At 42.5% G+C, this 25,770-nt stretch overlaps 1 protein-coding gene across 1 annotated transcript in view; it reads left to right on the forward strand.

Annotated features, from left to right (window-relative positions):
* The first annotated feature begins 10,047 nt into the window (after positions 1-10,047).
* DPT (dermatopontin) overlaps positions 10,048-25,770 on the forward strand; it is a 28,201-nt gene continuing 12,478 nt past the window's right edge. The window contains exons 1-2 of the mRNA XM_068417428.1: positions 10,048-10,364; positions 20,133-20,258. Of these exons, the coding sequence (XP_068273529.1) occupies positions 10,066-10,364; positions 20,133-20,258 (425 nt within the window). The 5' untranslated portion in view covers positions 10,048-10,065. The remainder of the gene's footprint in view (positions 10,365-20,132; positions 20,259-25,770) is intronic.

Below are 25,770 nucleotides of genomic sequence, written 5' to 3' on the forward strand. Positions count from 1 at the left end.
TTTCTAGTTAGCTTAAATCATGAGCTCCAGAACCAATGGGTGCTGACACTGCATTGCACTGCATGGACATAGCATTTACCCAGGCATTTAAGTAATGAGCAGAAAATTCTCTTAATCGTGTCATATTCCCTTGAAGGCAGTCACAAAATACAAGCACAAACTATTCCACTAGTGCCTGTCGTGCCTGCTTTCTAATGCCTCACCTTATCACAGAATCACACAGAATCAACCAGGTTGGAAGAGACCTCTGGGATCATCGAGTCCAACCGTTGCCCTGACACCACCATGGCAACTAGACCATGGCACTAAGTGCCATGTCCAGGCTTTTCTTAAACCCCTCCAGAGATGGGGACTCCACCACCTCCCTGGGCAGCCCCTTCCAACGGCTAATGACCCTTTCTGAAAAGAAATGCTTCCTAATGTCCAACCTGAACCTCCCCTGGCGAAGCTTGAGGCTGTGTCCTCTTGTCCTATCGCTAGTTGCCTGGGAGAAGAGGCCGACTCCCACTTCACTACAACCTCCCTTCAGGTAGTTGTAGACTGCACTAAGGTCACGTCTGAGCCTCCTCTTCTCCAGGCTAAACAATCCCAGCTCCCTCAGCCGTTCCTTGTAGGTCAGAGAACAACCCGAACACATAACTTTGTTTCCAAAGACTTTTTTACAGTTCTGCTGATTATTCTTCATTCTTTCCATGTCTATCTTTACATTTACTGGCAACTATTTTCTCTTCATTTCTCCATGCTGCCCTAATAAAGCTGTTGTATTTCTCAATGCAATAAAATAACCTAGAGCATAGCATAAAGAAAAGGATGCATTATTCTGTGGATATAGTTGACAAGCCATCAGAATTCGATGTGATTAGAAAAGCTAAATGCAGTAATAGCTATGTAGGCATTTTCCTTCTTCTTGGTGAACACAGTTACTGCTGGGATCTAGCACGGTGTCAGGCACACCGACAAAGTACAAGAGTGCTCTTACAAAAATGGCCTGCCACGTGGATGGGCACAAGGCATGATAAGCTGTGTGGTGCAAAGGCAAATCTGCATGTTTGAAAGCTGAGAGCAGGTTCAGGAACTTCATGACTTGAGCGTGTAAAGACCAGACACTGAAATCATGTTTCAGGGGCTCTAAGTCACACTTCCTGTGGTGATGAGGAGGAGCTGATCTGTCTCAGGCCCACAAAGAAGCTGAACTAAGAAATAGGCAATTTGCAGCAATAGTGATGGCTGTAATTGCTTGCAACAACAAGGGGAGGGGTGGGGGAAGCACATCAGATCAGAACTAATTATGGCAGTGTGGAACTACTGCAAAAAAGGGTCTGGTCTTATCCTAAAGGACAAGGGGTACCAGCTTTTATGAAATTGGGAGTAAAAAACCATGTACCTATACAGGAGGGTGCAGAATAGGTCAAGTAAATATATTTTTTGTTTTATGCAAATACTATCAGAATGGTATCTGAGCCTGGGCAGTGTCAAACCTGCCTGTCAAACACACTGAAATAGTTCATCACCCAGTTGAATTGCAGGATCTTTGTCACCTGACTGCGCTATTTGTTTGAACAGATAAAATGACTACAGAGACTGGCTGTCAGATATTGTTGCATCCTCCGTATTCCAATTTTTTATTTGAAACCCCAGGTATTTCCGGGGGGAAGGCAACCTTCCTTTGAGCTGTCACTGTGCTGTCACCTCCGCACAGCAGGCGAGCAGGAGCTGCTCCTAATTAGCCAAACAGAGTAACAACAAGGATGACCTCCAGCCACCCCCTGCTTACAAGATACTGAAGCAAGATTTGTAAATGCCCATGTAACAAGGGCCTTGACAACAGCAGTTGCCAGTCACACTTGGAGAAAGCCTACAATCCCTTTGCAAAGGTGAGGAACTGGTAGCATGAGGAGGCTGATCTGACCTAGCTTTCATCCACCTGGTTGAGGTATCCACAGCAGCAAAGATGGTGAGTCTTAGACAGCAGCATGAACCAACGGCCACGTAAATGGGCAGGGACCCAGGTGGTTTTGTACTCTGCAGTGCTCGCACAGGAGGAGGAGAAGTCCCAGGTAGAAGTGGAGGAGAAGAGAGACGTGCACAGAGCAGCAGGGTCTTTTCTGCGGCTGGGCAGACAGACTTCATTTGGCAAAGCCATGTTTATCACCCACCCACATGGACTTTGGGACTGTTGGCTTTAGTGCTCTCATTAGCAGCTTCACTTCTCATAGCCAGCAAAGAGGGGTGGCATGTGGGGAGGAAGGAGGGTGAAGCAGCCCTAGGAGCTGTGAGGGCACAAGGAGAACAAAGCAGGGTGAGATAAGGGAGCTGGATTGCAACAGCAGGATCATGGGATTGTCTCAGTGTGAATGCCAAGGAGCTACTTCTGGAGCAGGAAAATCTGTCCTGCAGTGACAGGGTTAATTTTAAATTGGCAGAGAGCTTCCCAGACTTTTTCACTTCCACCATCAAATCTCTGGGGCTGGCAGTTGCTAATTACAATAATGTGAGGTGACAGTCACATGAGAATGGTGGATGGCTGAGCGGGACTGAATCCAGAAGGTCAGATTGCAATGAATTATAGTGACAGGACACAGAAGCCCCTTCCCCAGATTTTCTCTTCCTCTCTCCCCCATTCTTCCCCTCACCATCTGAAGCACCACAAAAGCAAAAAAGTAAAGAAAAGATAAACAATTCTCATGACAAAAATGCCAATGGACAGAGGGCACAAGGAGCTGGGTTTCAATGGCTATGCTGTCACTCCAGCTATCCAAATTCACAAACCGTATGGCCAAAAGGGACCAACTAAGCATTACTTTTCATTTCCCACGTAACACGGGCTGCCAGACAGCACCCAGCTTTAGCGACTGTTAAAGCAAGATCACTCTGAGCTCTTAAGTTTTTATTTTGACACAAAGAAGCCCGCACAAATAAAGTACAAAACACCAGGAGCTCTTAGTGTTCCTACTCAGCATTCGCATTGCACTGGCCTGAATGATCAGGCATGAAAACTGAGACACTCCTAAATCACATTCTCACCCCTTCTCCCCCTTACCTAGCTCAGACAAAACTGTTTTTGGCTCAGTCTCATTCCCATGACCAGCAAGTGAATTACAGCTACTGCCATTCTCACATCAAAGATGGGTTCAGCCCTGACCTCAGACTTACCCCATGGGTCTGTGCAGAGTTATTATGAGTGATTAGTTCAGATTTTCCCCTCCAGCATTTCACAGCAACGTTATGATCTGTAGGTCACAGTCTATGCTAGAGAAAGCCATGTGAGAACTTTCTAATGATACCAAAGTTCTGTGAAGCAGAAACCTGCTCACCCTCCAGAAGCGCTGGTTTCCAATGACAAGGATCACTGCTGACTGACCTCTTAATGCTGTGCAGTCAGGCGGCCACAGTCACACCCCTGGAAAAGCCCAGATTAAGCCTCAGGTCAGTAGTCCATGGATTTTGAAAATGCTATAGCTGGCTGCTGTGGCCTTTTCTAAAAGGTTTCCCATAGATTAAACTGAAAGAAAATGTGACTGGAAACAAGCTTTGTGTGAGACTTACAAAGTAAACAAAATAGGACTTGCACCTTTTTCGTAACTGTTCTCAGATTATGAAGAATACCTCAAAAATACTTCGATTGCTTTTTCTAACTTCTTCTGCATTAGAATTTAACATTTTTCCTACCATTTTATCACAGCAGACTTTCTCAATGTTTCAAGAATCAGATAAAGCAACACATTTTGAGGCCAAACTTACAAGTTTAGAGAGGGAAAAGGTAATTTTTCAGAGATCTATTCAAAACTCCTTATGCATTAGGTTTAGTACCAATTTCACTCAAATGTCCAACAAGCCCACTGGAGAAGAAATCACTTTCTGAAGGAGTCATATAAAGTTTTAGAATATTTCTGCCTCTCATGATCTGGTGATGACTGCTGTTCCAAGAAAGCTCTTCAGCTATATCAAGTAGGAACCACCAACTTCTAGACATCACAGAGATTGCCAAGCTTGAATTTAGCCCAAATATTAAATATAAAGCCATTATATTACAAAAAGATGAGATCTTCAATTAAAAGGGAGATTCAGTTACTCAGCTTATGTATAAAAAAGTCCTGGTAAAATGCTGCATGTTAAATCTGTGAGGAGGTTCAGCACTCGGCCTGAAGCATTTGGCTCTCTCCTGAATCAATGCCACCTGAATTTCCTGTAGCCTTGAGGCTTTTTTCTTTTCTTTTGGCAGCTTCACCTTCAAACACCGCACCCTGCCTGACTAGGCATAATATGGGACTGTAGCTAAAGACCTGTTACAGATTGTAAGCATACATGCTAAAAGAAATAGTGATAACAACAACAGCTACAGCAATAAGACAAGACCTTTTTTAGCAAAGAGTCCAAGGAAAAAACACCTAGCTTTTAGTAGTGACATGTAATTGGAAAAATACCATGCCCTGTCGTGACATTTGAAACTGTAGTTGCAAACACTCATCAAATCAGCTTTTCCTCATTGTAACAATCCTGGAAGTGTCACTGTAATTGCAACAGCTCTGTAATTTGCAACAATTTTAGGGAATGAATTTATTAGAACAAATGGTAAGAGTTACTAGAACAGGGCAACTTTTACAGCCTGATGCGCAGAGTGGGGAGGACACTCTGACAAAAGCCTGTATTACTATGATTAAACCATGCAAGAGGTGAAAGAGCAGGAACCATCTAACTTCTTCACTACTAGTGGACCTGAACAAAAAATGCATCATTTTCTGTTCATAATCCATGCATGTCTTCTTACTATGTATACGTAACAGACAAGCTCAACAGTTCCTCATGCCCAGATTTGAGGAATGGCTGTATCAAAACTGGTTAAATATCCCCTAGTAAATCTATTTGAAATTATTTCTGGGAAGAGATCTGTGGAAGCCAGTAATGATGGCAATAGGCTCCTGGGTTATTTAACAGCAGAATATTCCATGTAGATATTCTAGGATGTCTGCACAAACCCTGCAGTTGATAAGGATGCCTCCCCTTTCACAATTTAGCTCTTTGGTTCTCTCTGACTTTTCCCTGCTCAAAGCTTTCTGTGAGCAGGGAAAGGTTTGCCACAAAGGTTTGTGACTGTCACTTTTGTACCCAGTTTTTGGGGGTAACCTGATCTAGGAATGGTGATCAATCTATGAAACAGTTGTTCACTGATTACTTGAAAACTACTCTTTCAAAATATTAGATTTCAGATTTGCAGATGGAAAAGATTTATCATGGCATCTAGCCGGTTCCCCAGACCAGGAAAATTTGTTTCAGTTGTTTCTTTACTAATGTTTCAGTGCAGCTTCCTTACCCTTTCCTCAGAGACTTTATGACTTTAAGTTTTGGAGTCTGATGCTGACAGTCTAGATGCTGAAGTTTAAAATCTCTTTCTAGCCCTGAGGTATTGGTGGACATTGGGCAGGTCACTGGACCTACCATGTAAAATAAGGGTTTTTTAACCTTTCCTACTTTTCAAGAAAGTGATTGAACTTAATCAAAGTACTTTGAGAACATCAAGTGACAGATGCTAGAAAAAAAATATCATTATCAGTAGGAAGCCTTGACAAATGAACTTCAGCCTTCACCATATACATTACTCTGAAAGAAGGTAATAACTTTGAGCTAAAAGGTTGACAAGGATAACCTTTGTCCTTTGTGAAGCAGAGCTTTCTAGCAGCTTCATCCTTCTCCACATTACCAAGGCTTCTATAACCTCATTTCAAAAACATAACAAAGGCACCCCAAATCCTCACACTTTTATAAAAACTGACAACACAGGAAGCTTATAAAAAAAATTATGCTGCAAAGACAGCATGGAATAGTAATCAGTAATTGAATTCAATTTACAGCTCCCACATCATGCAGCCTCCCTGACTCATCCAAGCAACTCTGCTTTATCAGAACTGCCAGCATCGCTCTGAGACAGTGCGTAATAAAATATGGAAAATGTGTTAAAAATGTGCAGCCTCACTGATGCAATGAGCTGACACGAAAAACACTTTATTCTCACTGTGAAATGCCATGATGTGGTTGCATTAGCTTTGAAGCAGACATATATTGCTGCTGCTTCTGTCAGTGCTTCTGCCATACCTATTTTGTGTACAGAGGACTTCAGGGCTCAGAGGATACGTGCTCAACCTCCTTCACCAGCACAAAGTTTCACTTCTGGCTGTAGTCCTGAGTAATATGGGATGGAATCACTCTTGTGCATCTCAAGGATGAAGTGCTGTGAGATTACCCCCTTATATGCTCCTTCTGCCCTCATAGCAGGGCAAAAAACTGGTTGCCCATGAGTCAGACCTTTGCAGACGCAGGAACTTCAGCAGCACAGCTACTCCAATAAAACCAGATGACTTTCATGCAACCCAGTTTTGTAGATACAGGTCCAGTTGTACCTGTCACTGATCAAGTCTGAACCCTCGCTGTTCTCATTGCAGGACTAGTGTCTCTGTGTTTGCCAAATAATAAAGAAAGCTTTTCTGTTCTTTCCCCTATTTTAGCACAGAGCTTGGGTGCTAAAATAAAACCCATTAACCTGGCTCCTGGTATTCATTTGAATAGTACTGCTGCACCTGTGAGTTTAGTTCAAGGCACTGCAATCTCTCTGCATTTCATTGCTGTAACATGGCATGGTAAGAGAATACTGCAGTATTTCTCCTAATGGCTTCAAAGCACTAATAATGCCTGCAGCACTAAGCAATGATGCATCTAGTACCTGCAGCAGGAGAGAAACACAGAATAATTCAGGCTGGAAGGGACATCTCTCCTAAGGCCTCTAGTCTAAACTGTGCTCAAAGCAGAACTAACTTCGAAGTTAGGCCAGGGAGGGGGGGTATCAAGAATAATCACTTTCATCTGCCATCATTGGGCAAGACAGAAATTAAATGCTTGTTTGTGTGGATTAAACGACGCATTTCTAAGAACTGATAGGGAATAAAATTACCAGCCAATGTAACAGATTCCACAGCAAGGAACTGATAATGAAAGGTTGGCAGCTCGTATTTACTACTTCACTGACACTTTCTGCTTTTCCAAAGATTGGATGTGCAAGGCACGCAGCTGACATTTTTAAAGTTAAATTAAAGGGTAAGTAATTTCAGAGAGGGACTGATTTTTAAATATCGTTGAGATTTCCCCTAGTGCAAACTCTAGCTGAAGCCAACCAAAGTCACCAAACTGCAGACCACTTTTCAGGTCTTCCAGCCACTGGATTTTAAACTGCTATGTTTGATTCACTGGCCAGAACAGGATAAGGCATAGTGGTTAACATGACAGTGAGTCAACGGAAACACAGCTAAAATTGCAACTCTCAGCACTGGCAACATCAGTGGAATTGTCTGGGTTGGAGCAACGGTGTGAAATGTTAACGAAACAAGTCGCATGTAGCCTCGGCTTTGCTCCGTGAGCCAAGCAGCTGTGAGCCGCAGAGCTGAATGAGCATTACTCAGAAACAAAATTCATGTATGCACACTATTCTCTTTTTTTAACCTCTACAGGAATTTTCAAACCACAGTTCCTCCCACTCACAAATACCACCCTTCTCCAAGGTGACTGAAAATGATCATGTCCCTCCTGTAAGAAATTCTGCTCTCTTCTGTTTTTATTCTTTATCAGAATGAAGAAAGAAATTTAATATTAAAAGTTCCCAGAAAGCACTGGATCCAGAAACAGAGAACTGTAGATTTTCAGGCAGTCCCTGGTCAGGACATGTCTGCACTGCCACGACTGCTACAGGGAGCTGTAGTTCCACATCTCTGGTGTTCACTGTCTTCCCTGCACAGCTTTTTCCCCCAGCCAAACCACTTCGTGGTCACAGCGCAGCATGGAAGTGCCATCCTAGCCACTAACTGGGATCAGGCAGGGTAGACTGTGTGTAGGAAGTGACAACAGACACCTCGAAGCTTCACCCGCACGTCAAAGGTAGGCAAAGGAAGCCTGTGCCCTACTCGTCATAGAGCCCTCCTCCCCCTTCTCATCCCCTCTTGCCCCTGATTTTGTGTGGGTTATGTGAGGACTTCTTTCCAAGGAATGGTGCTTATAAAGGGTTATGTGAGGTGAGGATCATATACATATGATAATGTGGTGCTTCCTGCTCAAACGTCTTCCAGAATGCCTCTCAGGCATATAACAGCAGTGTGCAGTGCTCCCAGATGTTGACTACGTGTCTAAGGAAGTGAGAGGAAAAAACATACACTATTGAGTTAGCTGAAAAACTCATATGAGATCGTGCAGTTCAGGTCTGCACTCTGGTGCCCATCAGATAACTATAGGTTTTTTAATCTTAAATTTCCTCTTTAGACTTTGGCTACCTGTGTCCCCTACTGTTACCTAAGATCTAGAGGAGGGCAGCTCCAAGGAAAGGGCTGTTCTATACTGTCTCCGTAGCTTCTTCCCCAGGTATGTGGGGCTGCTACAGCTGGAGGTGGGGCACTGAGCTAGATCAGCAGCTCTCAGCTGCCAGGTTCACATGGACCTGCACTGGCTGTGAGCAAGAACAACTGAGGTATTGCTGCACTGTGCTCCTGGCAAAGACCTCAACCCCCACTTGCAGTTTTGTCAAACAAGGCTCTGCTACAAAAAAAAGCTGTTAGCTAAAGGCACAAAAGCACTGGGCTGATGAAGCTGAAGGCAGCTTTTGAGATCTGGGGCTGGTTAGTAAAGGCACCCACCTCCTGAGATGCTTATGGTCCTGCAAAGCGATGACCAGGCATGATGGGCTTGGAGATCCCTAGAGAAGAGCAAGTCCACTGTTACCCATCACAGATCTTCTTTCTGATAATAGCAGCAACAGAATAAAAGCTCTTACGCATTTTTTTTTTTTCTGCATGGCGCAAATGGGAAAGAGGGGCAGTGAAAAGAGTGGAGGAGGAACCTGCAGCAAGAAACAGTCTCTGGATTCTTTGTGGTGATTTCCCTGGAAGAGACAGGATCTGAATCTGGAGCTGTTCCAAGGGTCACTCATTTCACTAGTAACACAGCATAGGCAACATATGCATATGTAGACTATGTTAGACTGACTTTGGACTGTCTTCCTTACTAAAACATGCTCAAGTCCCACAGTTTTCTACGGGCCAAGTACACAGTTAAGTAAAGCACACCGTTCCACGCTCTCCTGAATAGGGTGGTTTCCTTATGAAGAAATTATCTGAGAATGTGGCACATAAACACATTTCCAAGTGGCAAGCCAGGTTTTGAACTTGCAGCACAGCAGTTCCTCAGCAGTAGCCCCATGTTTCTAGCCCATGATAAATGCAAGGTAGCTTAAATGGCCTTGCTCAAAGGTTTCAATAGGCTATGGTGACGCATGAAGCTTATCTCACCATAACTTCCTTATGTGCTTTATCCTCACATTAAAACATCTGCTGAGTCCACACTTTTACAGTGCTCACACACAGTCGTAGCAAAATCAGTTCTGCACGGAAGAAGCCAATGCCCTGCTTCTCACGGTGGGCTGTTTCCATGCCAAGCCAGAATCTCAGTCATTCGGGCTCCACCTCCCCTCCAACCGAACCAAACCAAAAGGTCTAAAGGATTTTTTCACAACAGGAGCAGTGAATTCCTCCACTTTGCCCAATTCCCCTCTTTCTAGGGACTCGCAGAATCATGTCACACATATTTAGGGAAAAGAGAGTGGGGAGACACACACAGGATCGCATTTTGTTGCATGTTACTTATGATGGAAAATGGAAACTTCAAATAGAGCTTTATTTTCAAATAAAGTAGTTTTCACACGTAACTGCTGTCTTGAGGATAAAAGTGGGATGTCTGTGACAGTTGTACTACTACGTGTATCTTGCTCTATACAGTAGCTCTGCAGCAAGGGATTACAGATGGTTTGTGGTGGTGGGAAGACCCTGCTCTCAGAGCCTGCAGACTTACTGTACTTGCAGAATTCCACCTTAAAAGTAATTGGACGTGCCTGTAACTCAGAGAAGGTTTGCTAAGCAATGACACATTGCACTTGGATCTGGAAGCATAACATCTGGAAGCCAAATGTTAGAGGCGATATAAAAGGGCCAGCCCAACAAACCAGTGGGGCATTTCTAAGCCAGGAACATCCTCAGGATGGACCTTGTCCTTCTCTGTGTATTTCTGCCTCTGGTGACCGTGGCATGGGGCCAGTACGGTGACTATTACTATGGCCCCTATAACTACGGAGATAATGATGAATGGGCCAATGTGTATCGCCAGGGTTTCAACTTCCAGTGCCCACACGGGCAGGTGATTGTGGCTGTCAGGAGTGTTTTCAGCAAGAAGGAAGGCTCCGACAGACTGTGGAACTACGCCTGCATGCCGGCGGCCCAGAGCCTCGGTGAGCCGACAGAGTGCTGGTGGGAAGAGATCAACAGGGCAGGAACTGAATGGTAGGATACCCCAACCATCCCTGGAGGGCGCAGCCCTGATACCCCCCGTGCAATGCAAGGGTTAATAGTGCAGTCAGAGCAATGCAAACGCGTGTTAATGCCATCGTAACCAGCGGCTTCACTGCCCTGAACGACTGCCTGAGATTCATTAATCACGATGCATGCGTGTGAGGTGGTTAGTATCATATTTGCCTTCTCTGTAGCAATTTCTTGCTGCAAGGTCTCACCCTGCTTTAGAAATGCTGTCTTTTGGTCACTCACAACCTCAGCTGCAAAGTGGTTCGGTCTTGCTATTGTGGTTTCACAGATGAGGAAAACGAGGCATGAACCTTCAGTGAGGACAGGATAAAGTCTCTCTTTAAAGGCCACACATTGAATCAGTGACTAAACTGCAGAACAAATTTTAAAACTCCTCACTCCGACCTCCTGCTCTTATCACTAGAAAAAAAAAGTTCTTCTCTGTATTGCACTGGCTTTTCTCTTTGTGTTTTTGTTGCTAAGTTTTTGGCTTAGACCCAGTCAAAGGCTGTTTTCTATTCATGCTGGTATTACAGGAGCCAAAAATCCACACTAACGAGCAATGATAGTGGCATATATATGCATGATAATGATAGCAGAAGGTCATGTTAATTCCCTAATACAGTCATTTTTGGTTAACTAAATGTTACATTTTCCATCAACCTTAGAGGCAAAGGTGATCACGTTTTATGGCCACAATAATTTCTGGAAATATGTATGGTGTTTCATGTCTAGGCAGCACATACCCAGTATTTAATTATCTTCTGATTTTTTCATGAAATGTGAAACACAGTTTTGGAAAACTCTAAGTTTGAAATATTCTTTGGATAGAATGAAATGAATGCAATAATATTTTCAAATACTTTAAATGGTTTTGCTCCAGCAATTGCAACATGATTTTTGTAGATTTCACATTATAAAGGAACAGGTTAACAATGAAATGTGAAGCTTCTACTTTTTAAATGATTCAAAATTTTGTTCTGAATTATTCATACTCTTTCATTTACCACGTGATACATTCCTATGGCTGATGCAATTGCTAAGGAAAAAAGGTTGACCCTATACTTAATTTTGGAGTAAGAACTGAAAAGAAAGGGGGAGGGCTGCAAAACAGCAGAAAAAAGACACACTGATGACTTCTTCATTTTTCATACACTGATGCAATTTCTACTTATTGCATAGTAATTTTGAATTAGACTTTTCTGTTGTTCAAAATACAATTATTATTTTCTTTCTAAAAATCCCTGGCAGCAATTACTCAAGTACACTTCTCACAACCAGAATACTGTGTAAGTCTATACAGAACATTTTCTTCTGCTATCTAACCATGAAGCCACAGTCATCACCATGCTTCATATGCTTAGCATGACTACATCCACAGTGTATTATCTGACTCTCATTTCCTTCACCTCTTAAAAATATCTTCCCACTTTGTCCTCTTTCTTGCCTACATTTTTTCTTATTGACAACCCTATCTTTTCTCCAAATTCTTTTCTTTTCCAACCACTCTGTAATGTGTTTAACTCTCTTTCATTCTCTTTCCTAGCTTTTGGAGTTATTTTAGTTATTTCTTCCCTAGCTCACCTTTCCAGTCCAACTTTCTTACATCTATCTGTCTTCTCTCCATAGATCTCCTTCTTTCTTTATCTATTTTTGTGGGAGAGGGGAATACACCAAAGTGATTAAGGAATACATATCCCTTTGCAAAGGTGAACTGGTTCTCCTAATTACTTGGGCTATTTCCATACATCTTAGCTAGCTGCGCTTGCTTGTGTTCTGCAGTTTTCTGCACCCAGGACTGAGCTGGTTATGTCTACAGTCCTTCATGGAGAGAGGCTTCTTGTAAGCCAGCATGTCCCTCACTGTGCCCAGACGCTGCTGCCCAAGAAACCAGCAGGGTCATCCCAGACTGAAATGAAAGTGTGGGCGAGCAGGCAGAGAGCCTGGAGTGTCTGACTGCAGTCAAACCTCAAATTAATGTGACGGCACAGATGTAGCCTGTGGGGCCTTTGACAATCTCACATCTCTCTTGGCAGCCTTACATCTCATAGCTGCCTCTCTTTTCTCTCTCTCTTCCATGCCCATCTCAGTGCTATTTGGAGCCACCCCCAGTTCTGTAGAGATTCACTCAATAATCAAGTGGGACCACAAATATGAGTCACAATCTACCATTAGCTCCTGTTTGGCCACCTGTGTTTCCCTGCTGATCTCCTGACAAACCAACCTGTTGGTGAGCAATACATCATCCTCATGTCAGCTGACACAACACTCTGCTGGACTTACTGGTCCATTCCTCATCCTGGTAGGATGGATTGTAATACTCCTCCTTTGGCTCTGCCTCACAGGGTATTTTGTCTCACATCCAAGGAGATTCAATGGCTTGTACCACCAGTAACTACAGAGCTGCCTCGTTTTTCCTAAAATTTAACCTACGCTTCCTCTGCTGTAATTGAGACTTTTTATTCCTTGCTCTACCTTTTCTGAGGAACGAGAACAAGCACACTGCATCCTTTGTAAAATCTCTTTAACTTATTAATAGGTAGCAGCCATGCCTTTCCCTCACCCACGCTCCTTCACCCATGCTTTTCCTTACAGGCTGAGCATGTCTCTGTTCTTCTCGTTCTTCTTTGGAAGTTTTATATTCCAACACTCCTAAGCAAGTGCTGATCGGACATACAGCTCTCCTCTGAATTCCCCTGTCCCAGAAACTCTAAATCTGGCAGAAACACCAAAAAATGACCTCTGACAAATGACATCTGTGGCATGTCACAAATCACCATTCCTGACAGTTATGCAGCTGCACAACAGAGACAAACCCAAGAGAGGTTTATTTAGAAAAGACAACAAACCAAGAAAAGCTTTAGAAAGAAAATGAAGTGGGAATATAAAGGAGAGAGAAGAAAGAGTCTCCAACTCATTAATTTCTTTGACTGTTAGCACTGGGGGGGAAATGGCAGAAATGGATGTGGGGAGCATAGGGATGGGAGAGGTGGGGGGAACTGGAGGGCAGCAGGGAACCATTGGCAGAGTTAATTTAGGTAAGTTTGCTTCCACACTAACACTAGGTATTATATAGACTTCTAGGATTAAACCCGTAAGACTTTGCATCTTACATATATGAAAAAATATTCAAGAGAAAGAGGGCCATGCCACAGATACATGTTAGGCATCTAATCGCGATGTCTAATTTATGACCTCTGCCCCCTTCCAGAGTCAATGGAGAGAAACAGGTACTCTAAAAACTGCCCTCTGGGGCACCCCATCTCTCTCCAGAAGCAGACTCATGAAGACCAATCACCTCTGACAGTTGCCTAGAATTACCTACTGGCATTTCAGAATACATCTAACTATAAGTGCTTCACTTAATAAACGAATCCATGAAGTTAGGCATCTGTGTACACGCACTTCTGAAGAAAGCATGTTCTTTTACATTTTGTTGAATGGACACGGGAAACCTGTGAACGTGTTATAAGACTCATAGCAAAAATTTTGGCAAGAGATTGGATGAGATGATCAGTGATGCCTTCTCAGCTTCATTAATCAGTGTATATATTTAAAGTTAAGTATGTGTCCAAAGCCTTTGCTGAATCTGTCCCAACACCTCACTCCTGGCCCTACTGCCTCTGCAAAGGCTGTCTGCTAACCAAGACGCTATTCAATACTGGAAGCAGAATTTATTCCTGGATGATTTGGAAATACTCATGTCTGGAGCAGGGATAAGTCTTCAGGACATCCCCTGATTCTACACACTCCTAATCATTTATACGCTGTGACATCTCAAGGAATTGTGCCTTTTCAGACAGAATAAAGCTTATGGTTTTAGCTCCATTTGTACTGGAGGAAGTTTGACCGTGGGTAAATATTTTGCCACGTAAGAAAAGGTAAGATCTGAGTGATTGCAGGTGAGACTGTTCTTCACTGCTTTGCTGAATACTAGAGCTGTCTCTACAGACCAGTCTTTGAACAAGGTACTTAAGAAAAACTATTTTTCTTGCTTGAAATTACCAAAGGACAGGGATCAAACAAACAAACGAACAAAAGCTTGCAAGTGAAAGACAAGCAACTCTTCCTTCCAGGAGAAAATGTTTGTTTTACACCACGTAACACAGATGGAACTATGCCGTATCCCCAATATACTCCCAGTTACTCATAAGGCACAAAGCAGAAACATTTCCAGCCAAGTGGTATTTAATGCATGTTTATTGCCTCTTTTCCTTGTTTAGACTTCTGAGAAAGTGTTTGGATGGGACTTGGAAAAAACAGATATCTAGATTCTCCCTCGACACTCCCATTCTCACTCTCCTTTGCCCTCTCTTTAAGTGCATAAACACATGCACACAGATCCTTCAAGCAGGCACACAACCCTATTTCCTACAAACTGGGTGCAAAGACAGACCCATGAGCCAAGGAAGTATCTGCACGAGCCTCCTGTTCAGGCGCTGGCAGCCCACCCCGGTACATCTGCAAGGAAGTGTTTTTGTTCTCAGTCTCTGACCAATGCCAAGTCTGAAATCTGAGGCTGTATTACCCAAACCCGATAATCAAGCTGCCCTTTCAAAATGTTCCCATTTGTGCTATCTACACAAACAAGTTAATTTTCTTCAAAGCCCTAGGTTTATGTTAAAGGGATAGTGCTACAAGCTCTTAGCACAGCTGCAGTGGACTGAGTCCAGTGGGAGTGTCTGAGAAGAGGGGTGTTTCTGTAGATAGAGAGGCCTCGTCAGCATCTGTCAGGAAGCAATCAACAGGGTGATTAGGGCCTTGCCTTCCCTTTGGGTAAGGAGGAGAAAGTAAGTCATCAGTGACCCCTAAATGAAAGAAAAAGAGAGCTGAAGATGATAGTGAGGTTGCCTTTGGCATGTGGGAGTCACGACAACATGTCTCACCACCCCACAACAGATAGTGGAGACTCCTCACAGAAGTGGCCGTTGGAGACTGGCACAGCCTAATCAAACACGGAAACATCATTCCCTTCATCTGAGTGCCAGTGTTTCAAGTGCCCTGAGCCTGCCCTCAGCCACTTATCTCTCCCCACTCATCTGTAACAGACTGACCATTAAATTACCTTTCATCATGCAACTAACCAAACTACACAGAGGAGGACACTCCACAAAAATAACCCAGGAGAGCAGGACCGGGCCTCCCCTCCACAGCTGTACCAAAAGGAAATTAAGTTTTGGATACTGACAGTAACAGGTTTTGGTGAAACAACACTCCAGGAAAACAGTGTATCTAATGTCTTATTAAAAAACACCTCCCACACTCTAACTGTGGTCTTACTGCCTGCGGGAGGTTAGGCCATCTCTCTTGGTATGCACTCCATGGAGGACTGCAGATGAAAGCATTACTTCTGTTGGATCAGTTTGCCATGTCTGACATATGTCCACAATATATAGATCGATTCTGCTGTGACAGGCTCTAGAGAGACAGCTTTAAAGTAATTAATGATACAAGTTTTACAGGAGCCATCTGCTCTACGGTAAAACAGTAGGATTTTTTTGGAGTACATAGAAGGTTACCCTCTTATAAGGAACAAATTGCCCTTAATGCGGCATGACCCAGTGACTACTGAGCTGTGTGTTAGACTCTCCACGTTTCCACGCAGGAAACTTGGAGCACAGGTAGTGCTACCTGGTCAGTGCGGCAGGGGCTCAACGCAGGCTCTAACAGCACCACTTACTGCATCTTGACTTGGGCTTCCCTGAGTGGATTTGTAGTGAACAGGCTTCCTCTTCTGGTTGTTGTCCTCAGGACAACATGCTGCTCGGGCTAATTCCTGATGTATATGAGGGACAGAGGGCCTCTGAGAGAGGTTACAACACAGCACTAGCATTAGATTGGGCACAACACTCTGAGGCTTTGTCTAGCAAAGAGCAAAAATAAGCTGTAGGCATAATTATGAAGTGTCGCCACAGTTGGTGCCATTGCTCAAAACAATTATACTGTTGCAAGCAATATTTGTCTTCAGTCTGGCAGGCAACTGTTGAGTCAATGAAGTACACGCTTGGTCACTGAGGCTATATCAGTGTTTGCAACTAACATTGCACAATCTAAGTGGATCTGTAAGGTGAAACAGTGTGTGTGTGGACCGAAAATCCACATATGCACTTTGAGTGGGTTTTGTTTCAAACCAGCTCTAGTTTGGTCTCACAGATAAATGCTCACTGATCAATAAGGAAAGCAGTCCTGACCTGAACTAAACCGATAACATGGATGCACACTTTGGTTGCTTGCCATGACAGAACTCAGCTGTACAACACTCATTAACCAGATCAGAAGCACGTTCGGCAAAGGAGAGGCTTTCCACAGCAATTGCAGCAGGATGTGGAAAGTCTCAGCTAGCATATCCCTATTACTACATGAAACTCCACCTAAAATAAGGCTGTATAGTTTACTTACGTTCTAAGAAACACTGCAGTCATTTCCAACAGATGTAAATGAGGGAAGGGAAGGGCAACTTCCCGTTCAACAGCACCTGACCCTCACCACCACCAACCTTCCCACTCCTCCATCTACCAGCCAGCTCACCTCCTCTTCTCCCAGTACCGGATCCAAAAGGCAACTCTTCGGGCATCGCAACTTGAGCCAAATAGAAAAACAAAACAACTTATCCATTGCCAAGTTTAATCCCACACAATCCCAGATGGTTTCTCATGCTCTTCTGCATTCACCTAAGCAGTATCTTCCTCTCTTCTTAGCAATGTCAGGATTTCATGAGTGAGGAGAACCCAGTGACATTAATTCTGCATACTGAATTATCCTCTGTAACAAAAGTGCTACAGAGTGGGTCTAGTGAAAAAGGCAGGGTTTTTTACTTGGCCATAAATCAAAGATTTTATTCACTATACTGGTTTGCAGGATTTGCTGTGACAGGAATAGTGAATTCAACAGAGAAGAAAGAAATCCTCGCACATTAAGTGCTGTTTTCAGATTAATGCATAGAGCATCTGACTGAAAAGATGTGTGGGGAGGGCTTGTTTGTTTCCTTTGAAGAATTATTTTCTCCTTGTAGGAAAGAGGCCAACTGGGAAAAGGAAAGAGAAGAAAAGATTTTATACGAGCTCACAAATAAGCACTCCAATTTCTGAGAGCATCTCTTCACTTTTGGAGGAATATCTGGATTTGACTTGAAAATTAGGAAGAACAGGGAAAAAAATCTTGTGTTACCTCAAAGCTAAAGTACTTCAACTTCACTCTTATCTTTATTTTGCTGAACCAAATATTGAGCTTGAATAACAGATTGCAGGACTTTGTGTGCATGAGACAGAAGTAGAGAGGGAGAAGTGAACATGAGCTTAAAAGTATCATTCAAATTTTACTTTGAATGTTTTTAAAATAAAATGGCAATTTAATTATAAGATATGACTTATGTCCAGTTATACTCTCCATCTAAGAAATTTTTAAAGCAACTCCAAATAGTTTTTTTTTTAAACTAACTTTTCATGAGAAGATAGAATCAGAATCAAAAATAACCAAACCTTCCTAAGGTTTGGTGCCCAAATACATACACATGTAAATGTGAGAGTGTTATGTTAGATTTTTTTCAATCCACTATAGAGAGAAGGGTCCATCAGTGAAGTCTCTCTCAAGATGAATCTTTCCATCAAAACTGGAGTGTATTAGTATAGGTGTCAAGAAAATAAAAACTGTTGTAGGGGAAAGAAAGTGGGGAAGAGGGAAGGACTTCCCAGACTGAATATGAGCAGGTGGGGAGAGAAAAGAAGGAAAAACCTCCTGCAAAGACAAGTATGGGCAGGAATATCAGATGCTGATCGGTGGGGATGGGAAATTGCAAGGAAATTCTGAGCCCCTGAGAGGAAGTGCAAAAGAAAAGGAGGAACTAAATGCTCCCATTATTGCACCTACACAAAGAGGTAGAAAATCTCCCCGGGGGCACGAGGACTTGAGCAGTGGAAATGCATGTAACTGGGAAGGGGGAGAGACAGAAGATGAAGAGACACAGGTTTTGTTCTACTTTACACAGATTAATGCAGATAAGTGCTCATCTTACAACAGGTACAACCATTCCCTATATTTCTGTGTATCAACCTTTCTTCCATCAGGATAACACCAATCATCTGCAGCTATCCAATATGTTTACACAGAGCCTTAGCCATATGTTCCCATGGCCTATGTGCCAAAAAACAGAGCAACTTCCTATCAAAGTCCTGCTGAAATCCTCTGAGTGCAAGCCAAATTGTCTTACTTGATGTGATACCATAGCAACTCAGAGTCCCCACCACTGCTTAACTCTGAAGGTCTTCACAAGAGTCTCACAAAGCACAGCAAGTACATGTGGCCCCAGCAACGTGGGAGATGTGGGGATACAAACAAACGTAAATAATCTTGTCTGAACAACAGAACACAGTGGAAGGGGCATACAGAAGAGACCCCTGCTTCAAAGGAGGAAGCTGAAAGTTAGGCAGAGGAATTCATCCCTGCACTGGTCAAAATTGATTTGACCAGTTTTTCAGCTTTTGCATACGAACACTTGAGCCTCGAGTTTTGTGAGCACTAACACCTGTATGCACAAGTGAATGACTTTCCAAACACCAAACTCTGCTAGATGACGTGTTTTCCCTTCTGGGAACTCCAGGCTCAGTAAAATAAACTACGAGGTCATTGAATGAAACTAGGGGAAATTTTTGGTATTTGTTAATCGTAAAGTTAGTTCTGAACGTCTCTTTTGGATATATCAATGTATTTGTTTTTATGTTATTGCAAGTAAGGTTTGCTACAGCTCTAGGCTGACAGTTTTCCTTAATGAATGAAAAAGAAAGAAAAGGAAATAGAAGAAACTGAATTCCTGTAATTTTCTCCAATAGGGAAACAATGAGGCTGGGAGGGTGCTAGAGGGAATGAGCACTCAACAGCTGAGTTAATGAGGTGTCTGTTTTCACGCTCTCCTTGTCTTTAGTCTCCAAGAAGCAAGCTATTCAAACTGATTATCACTCGAATTACTTTGGGTATCAGTGTCCAGATGCCTGTAGGGTGTGCAGAAAGAAAAGCATATATCTCCATACTTAGAGACCATGTCTATTCTACTTGAAGGCAGTGATTTACGTGAATTCCCGAGTATACAGAAAGCATGAAGCAGCAGATTTTTCTTTTGAAAATCCCACCATAAAATTTATGTGAGTCTTACAATTTCCTAACAGATGAATCTCAGTTTTCCTCACATGACTGTTATCAAATCATGATTTCACCACAAGCCCGTAGTGTTTTGAATTGCCTTCTCCTGGAGACAGGTAATTGAGAAAGAAATAAAATAAAAGAAATTGCTGAACTTCTCATATAAAAGAGTTTCTAAGGCTTCTTTTTTTGTAGAGAAGTAGTTGAAAAAATTAATCCAGTGAACTCCAAATGCTCAAATAGCAACAGTCAAAGATAAAAGTATTAATGGCCTATTTTGAAGTCAGTCTCATGATTTGTAAACAGTTGAGAATGTCAACACCAGAGTAATCTTCTTGCCTGATTAGCATACTGGAATGATTAAATACTTAAAAACAGTTTAACTAGTTTTAAGTGCAACATAAATGTTAAGACATTATTAGTTAACTACTGCTGCTTTCTGATGCAAAATGGTTACTCAATACACAGCAAGTGCATACAGTGCTTCTCAATACAAAGCCAAACCCTTAGCTTCCACCCTGAATCAAAATTTTTAATGCTGTTTTCAGAAATGCTTGAAACTATCGGGGAATCTAATATCATGTTTTCCTTATGTGTTCTCTTTCTCCTCTTTCTTAGGTATCAAACCTGCTCAAACAATGGGCTGGTGGCTGGTTTCCAGAGTCAGTATTTTCCATCTGTGCTTGACCGTGAATGGCAATTTTACTGCTGCCGCTACAGCCGGAGATGCCCATATTCATGCTGGTGAGTTCAAGCAGAAAATAAACCTGTTTGTTAGCCTCTTTTCCCCAGCAGCCCCTATAAATGTCTTTGGCCACTCGGCCCATCAAAAACCCTGCCTGAGAAAAAGTTAACTGTGTTTTATGGGGCTAAGAAAGTTATTTCCAGTCTGGTAACAGGATTCTTGAGGATCCACGGCTAAGGGAAGAGAATGAAGGCGCAGCTATGCTGAAGAGCGCAACGTAGTAGCTAGCCCTAAATGAACAGGTCTGGGAACTGTTACTGGAAAATAGTAACCAAGAAAACTCTCTAAACCAAATGATAGTTTAGAAAGCCGACATTGGTTTATTACAGTTGGGTGCATGGGGGATATCTCCTCCTAGCATGCACACCTAAGAACAAAAGCTTGCTCATTATATACATCACAAATATGAATATTCATATAATTCCAAGAAAAGCCCACCCATTCCAAGAAACTTATGAATATGCTAATACATTATGTAATGCATTACGTAATGTCTTTACGCATGTGTACTAAATTGGGAAAGGGGTCTTGGGTGGTCTCTGGGGGTCGCTGGTGGTCCCAATCCCCCTTTAATCGTGCTTGTGTGCAAGCGTGGTCGAGGCCTTCTTGTTTACAAGTACATGTGTTCTCAAGAAGAAGATATCGTTTTGGACTTATCTCTCCTCTGACACAAGAGTTTATGAATCAAGTTAATTTAGACATCACAAAGTTGTTCTTTACAGTTTTGTTTTGTCTTTTGGCCCTTTTATAATTAGCAGAGAGCTTTGTTTTTCTAAGACTAAGCGTAAACAGCATGAATCATTGTCTACTAGAACCTTGTTATCAATCCCATAAACAAACTCTATCTACAAAACATGTAGTTTGCTTCAGAACCTATTGTTATTCTCTATTATTCTAGCTAAAAGGAAAATTATTGACAGGAAAGCTTGTTCTGTGTAAAGGTAACACAGAGCAGGCCTTTTAGAGCCTACTCTGAGGCCTACTCTTGCTAAACCGTTGCTAACTCTGAGGCCTACTCTTGCTAAACCATTGCTGAACTGAACCATCTGGTATCAGTATCAGCAGCAGCCTAGCTATGCTGGAAACCATGACAGAAGTCTCCAAAGTGGAACAGCATTTCAAAGGTGGTAATATAGCTCCCACCATAAATCCAGCACATTTACAGGAGTAGGTGCATCTCTGCACTATGCAGCTGTGCCACAAAGACTTACAGGAGTGAACTTACTGCCAGTTACCTCAGAAAAAATATCCTCTGGCTGACAACTTGGGATTTTTGTATTTGTAGCGCGTACAACTTGCTCTCTCTCTCAAGGCTGTTTGAAGACCAAAGTCAAAATGAGCTACTGATCATAGTCCAAACCTGATAAAAGGTGGCCTCACCTCAACACAGTATCACAACTGGTGCTGGCAATGCCACAGAGGCTATGGAAAAAATGAGCTACACATCCTGAGCTTCCCTGTGTCCCCAGGTGCAGTTTCTCTAAATTGAGACAGAAGCACAGTAGCAGATTGTGTAGAGAAAGCTCATATTGCTCCTGTCCATTCTGTGTAACAGAACTCATGATTTTATGCTCCAGGGCTATTAATCCAGCTATTCTCACTGATAGAAAGAATAACCCGCCTGCACTTTAAAAAAAAAAAAAGAAGAAAATAGGGAGGGGAAAAAAAAATGTGCTTGAATCTTTGTTTCCAGAACTTAGCTTTGAAGTAAACTTCCCATTGAGATGCTTACAAACTGTTTAAATGCCCATTGGTCTTACTTGTCTGGATGGCTACTGGCCAAACACAACAGCAGTGCCTTGCTTTTCATCCTTCAGTCTCCTTGCAGCCAGGAAGAAAATAAATGGGTTTTTATTATTATTTTTAAATATTTTAAATGACAGGAACTCTGTAACAAAGTCTTTGAAGATTCTTCTGCCCCCTTTCCAGCCTACACTGCCTACGGATGTTCTCTGCCTGGGGGTTTATTTACATACCTGCCCAGGCTCTTCCCTCTGAGACAAACTCTAACTTTTAAGCAGTTCTTCCCATCTCTCTTACTCCTCTAATATTGCATGTATTTTCAGAGAGACAACAGAAATCTTCTCTGACCTGTTTTGTTGTTGACACTTCTGCTTCCCTCAGACATCATCTTGACAACTGGGAACAGCGTTGTCTCTGCCTTGCAAATTGGCATTCAGAGTAATGCAAATCCTAATGTAAATGTCTGCGGTCACTGATGTCTTGTGTTTCCATCCCAGCTGCACATGGGCTCCTATATACTGCCCTTCTATTTCCAACAGTGACAACACTCCATTTTTTATGCTTGGAAAATAATGCCTTACGCAGTTCAGCTGCTACTGTGTCTTTACATGCAGAAAAGGCAACATTTCAAAGGCAGGTGAAGCATTTCTCCCTCTAAGCAGCGTAGAAATCCCATGTGCTTACATTCTTCTGGGTAGGGAGAGCTGCAAAACGTCTGGGAAGGCCTGTCACCTGGCTTGTGAAAAGCTTCTGGTGCTTCTGATTATGTGTTCATTAAAAAAACATTTTGTACCCTGTATTACCAGGCTCAGTCACTTCACTTGGAGCCCAGTTTGTTCTGTTCAAGCTACTGGCCTATCTTGACACTTCCGTATCCACTCTCACCCTGGACAGTCTCTCATACAGTTTCTTCTACTTGAGAGCCTTGTTTGACCTTACTCTTTGAAGTGCCTCCTTACAATATATTTCTTCCAATTTCTTTCAAACTTTCATTCTGCCTTTGGAGTTAGCAAGGTAGATACAAGCTCCTTCTACATAAAGTTAACCAAATCAGGATGTTATGGTCTGGATGGACAGACAGCTAGATGGGTAAAAAACTGGCGGTTTAACAGGTTCAGAGGGTAGTGGTTAATGAGTGATACTCTGCCCATTATGAGCAGAGCACTGTAACTAATGGTCTACCCTGGGACACACCCTGCTTAACATCTTTATCAATGACTTCGAGGAGGCAACAGAGCACTCTTTCACCGAGTTTGCATATGACACCAATCTGGGGGGAACAGCTGATATGCTTGAGGGCAGAACTGCTGTTCAGAGGGTTATAAAGAAAACCTTTTCCACTACAAGGACAGCGAGGCAGTAGAGCAGGTTGCTTGGTGAGGCTGTGCAGGCTCCATCCTTGGAGGTTTTCAAGACTTGACTGAATAAAGCACTGAACAGGCTGGTCTGACCTCATGGCTGACCCTGCTTTGAGCATGGGACTGTACCAGAGACCTCTTGAGGTCCCTTTCCACCAGAGTTATCCCACAATCCCAAATAGGAGGAGGACTCTGCTGCAGGGCCCACACCATGCAGCTAAACTCTTCTCTCCAGAACAGTGGTGTCCTACCTATTGTCTGCTGGAAATGGTTTCTTTTCTGTTTTATTCCCTTTACCCTGCCTAGACACTGTCTGGGAGAGTGCTAGCTGTTATCCTAAGATATAAACAACATGAACTGCAACGTGGTAGTGCAAAACCCCATGCCTTGGACCCACTTTTAACACTACAGATGTGACTTGTCTGAATTGTTAAACTTCAGTGTACAGCCACTAAAATTCCCATTCCCTAAACCCAGGAGATCTCACTCACAACTCCACTTCCATTGGCGTTTCCAAGTTATTGTCACAAAACCTTGTTTGCACACCATACTTCTGGTCTGTGTCTTGCACTCTGTTTAAGATGCATTTGACAGAGAGACTGTGTTTTCCAAACAATCTGCAAAGCAGTTCTGGGCCACCAAGGGTAGGACCTCAAAATGTATATGCGTATAAGACACAATAAAAATGTGTGTGCATATACAATATCATCATTTATTACAATTTCTGCCCCAACCTATAATGGTATTTATTCTGTTCAAGAAACTAGCTGTCAATAAACTACCTGTGGAGAAATGGCTATTAACATGCTGCTGACTCCTGTTTCTTGGTTGAAGCAGCACAATTTCATACAAAGTATATGACTATGTAGAAAAGTAATTCCAGGAAAATATGTAATGACTGGGGTACCTCATGGATCATGAGTGACACATAGGCAAATCCATATTCAAAGACAATCCACACTGCAGAATTTCTCAGCAACCCTGAATTTTAATGTGCAATGAATCCTTCATTATGAAACCAAATATGGGCAGAAAGGCATTTTTAAGAAAACTGACAATACTGAGGTGTAACAAAAACCTTTGTTTTAAATTAGCTCTCACCTTGGGTATATGATCCCTTCCTCTTCCAGTTGTCTCTCTACAGGGCTCTCTGGCAAATATAAAAGCAGTACGACAGCTGATCCTTATGCATGGTTTCTCTTGGCTCTTCTTCTTCAATACTACATTCCTCCTGAAGTGAGCTGGTCTTCCCTACAATGAATAAAGACAGGTTTTCCCCATGTATGTGAGCCATGCAAATGGCTTATTAGAATTTGATCTGTTTTTTACAGCTGTGTTTTTTGCGTCCTGCTAATACTTATTGGAATACTGATTTATGACACCATCATACTGACTGAAATCCACACTCAAACACTTTGCTTAACTTAAGAACATGGTTAAAGCCAAATACATGCTTAAAGACTTTACTTGGTAGCATCTATATCCTTTCTCTTAGAGCCCAGCAGTTCTGCTTCACAGCTCATCTTCTCACCATTAACTCCCCGTTTACCTGTACAGTAAGTCAATACTGCAAATAAACACACTAATCTTTTCCAGTCTCATAGCTTTGCACTTGTTATTTTATTTTTTTTTTAAATACTTTGTTTTCTTCCTCACCACGCCAAGTCTTGTCATGGATTCTGCACATTTTCACCATACTGAAAACAATTAACATTCTTTGCAGGAGGCAGAAAATCTCCCATTATTTTACCTGGCTAGGGAACGCTATCACAGTAAAATAAACTGTGTGCTGATTCGAACCATAAAGGAAGGAAATCCATCACAGATGCAGAGACAGTGTTATTAAGTCGTCCCATTAGAGCTCAGATTTTTCTCTTTGCCAGGAAATTGAAAGCTTGACTCCATACTCTCAAAAGCAAACACATGTCACAGAGCAGCCCCAAGTCTGCACAGACTGTTCACGACCGTTTCCCCTCTCCAAACAACCAGCAGTCCAAGTGCCAGAAGGTCTGTCTGGAGCTGTGGCTGCTCTCTGTCACAGTGACATTGTCCAGGCAACAATTCCATTTTCCAAGAGTTACGAGGCTTTAATAACTTATTTGTTTTCTTGACTCAACCTGCCACCAAAGCCATATTGAAACTGATGAGATCCTATGCAGGTTTCTCAGAGATTACCAACAGCAGATATAAATCCAGGAGGCGAACTCAGAATAGATGTGGTGGTAACATGCACTTCTGGGCAACCCAATTCACCTCCCACCCCTCCTTTTTTAAAAAAAAAGGTATTTAACTGTTTTTTTTTTTTATATCCCAGCAAATACAACTTTAAAGTTCAATCTCCAGGACCATCTTCCAGAGACATCTTAGGAGAAACACATTTGCTTAACATTGAGAAGCTGGCTAATGTTAT

This window comes from Nyctibius grandis, chromosome 23, assembly GCF_013368605.1.
Source record: "Nyctibius grandis isolate bNycGra1 chromosome 23, bNycGra1.pri, whole genome shotgun sequence".
Lineage (NCBI taxonomy): Eukaryota > Metazoa > Chordata > Aves > Nyctibiiformes > Nyctibiidae > Nyctibius > Nyctibius grandis.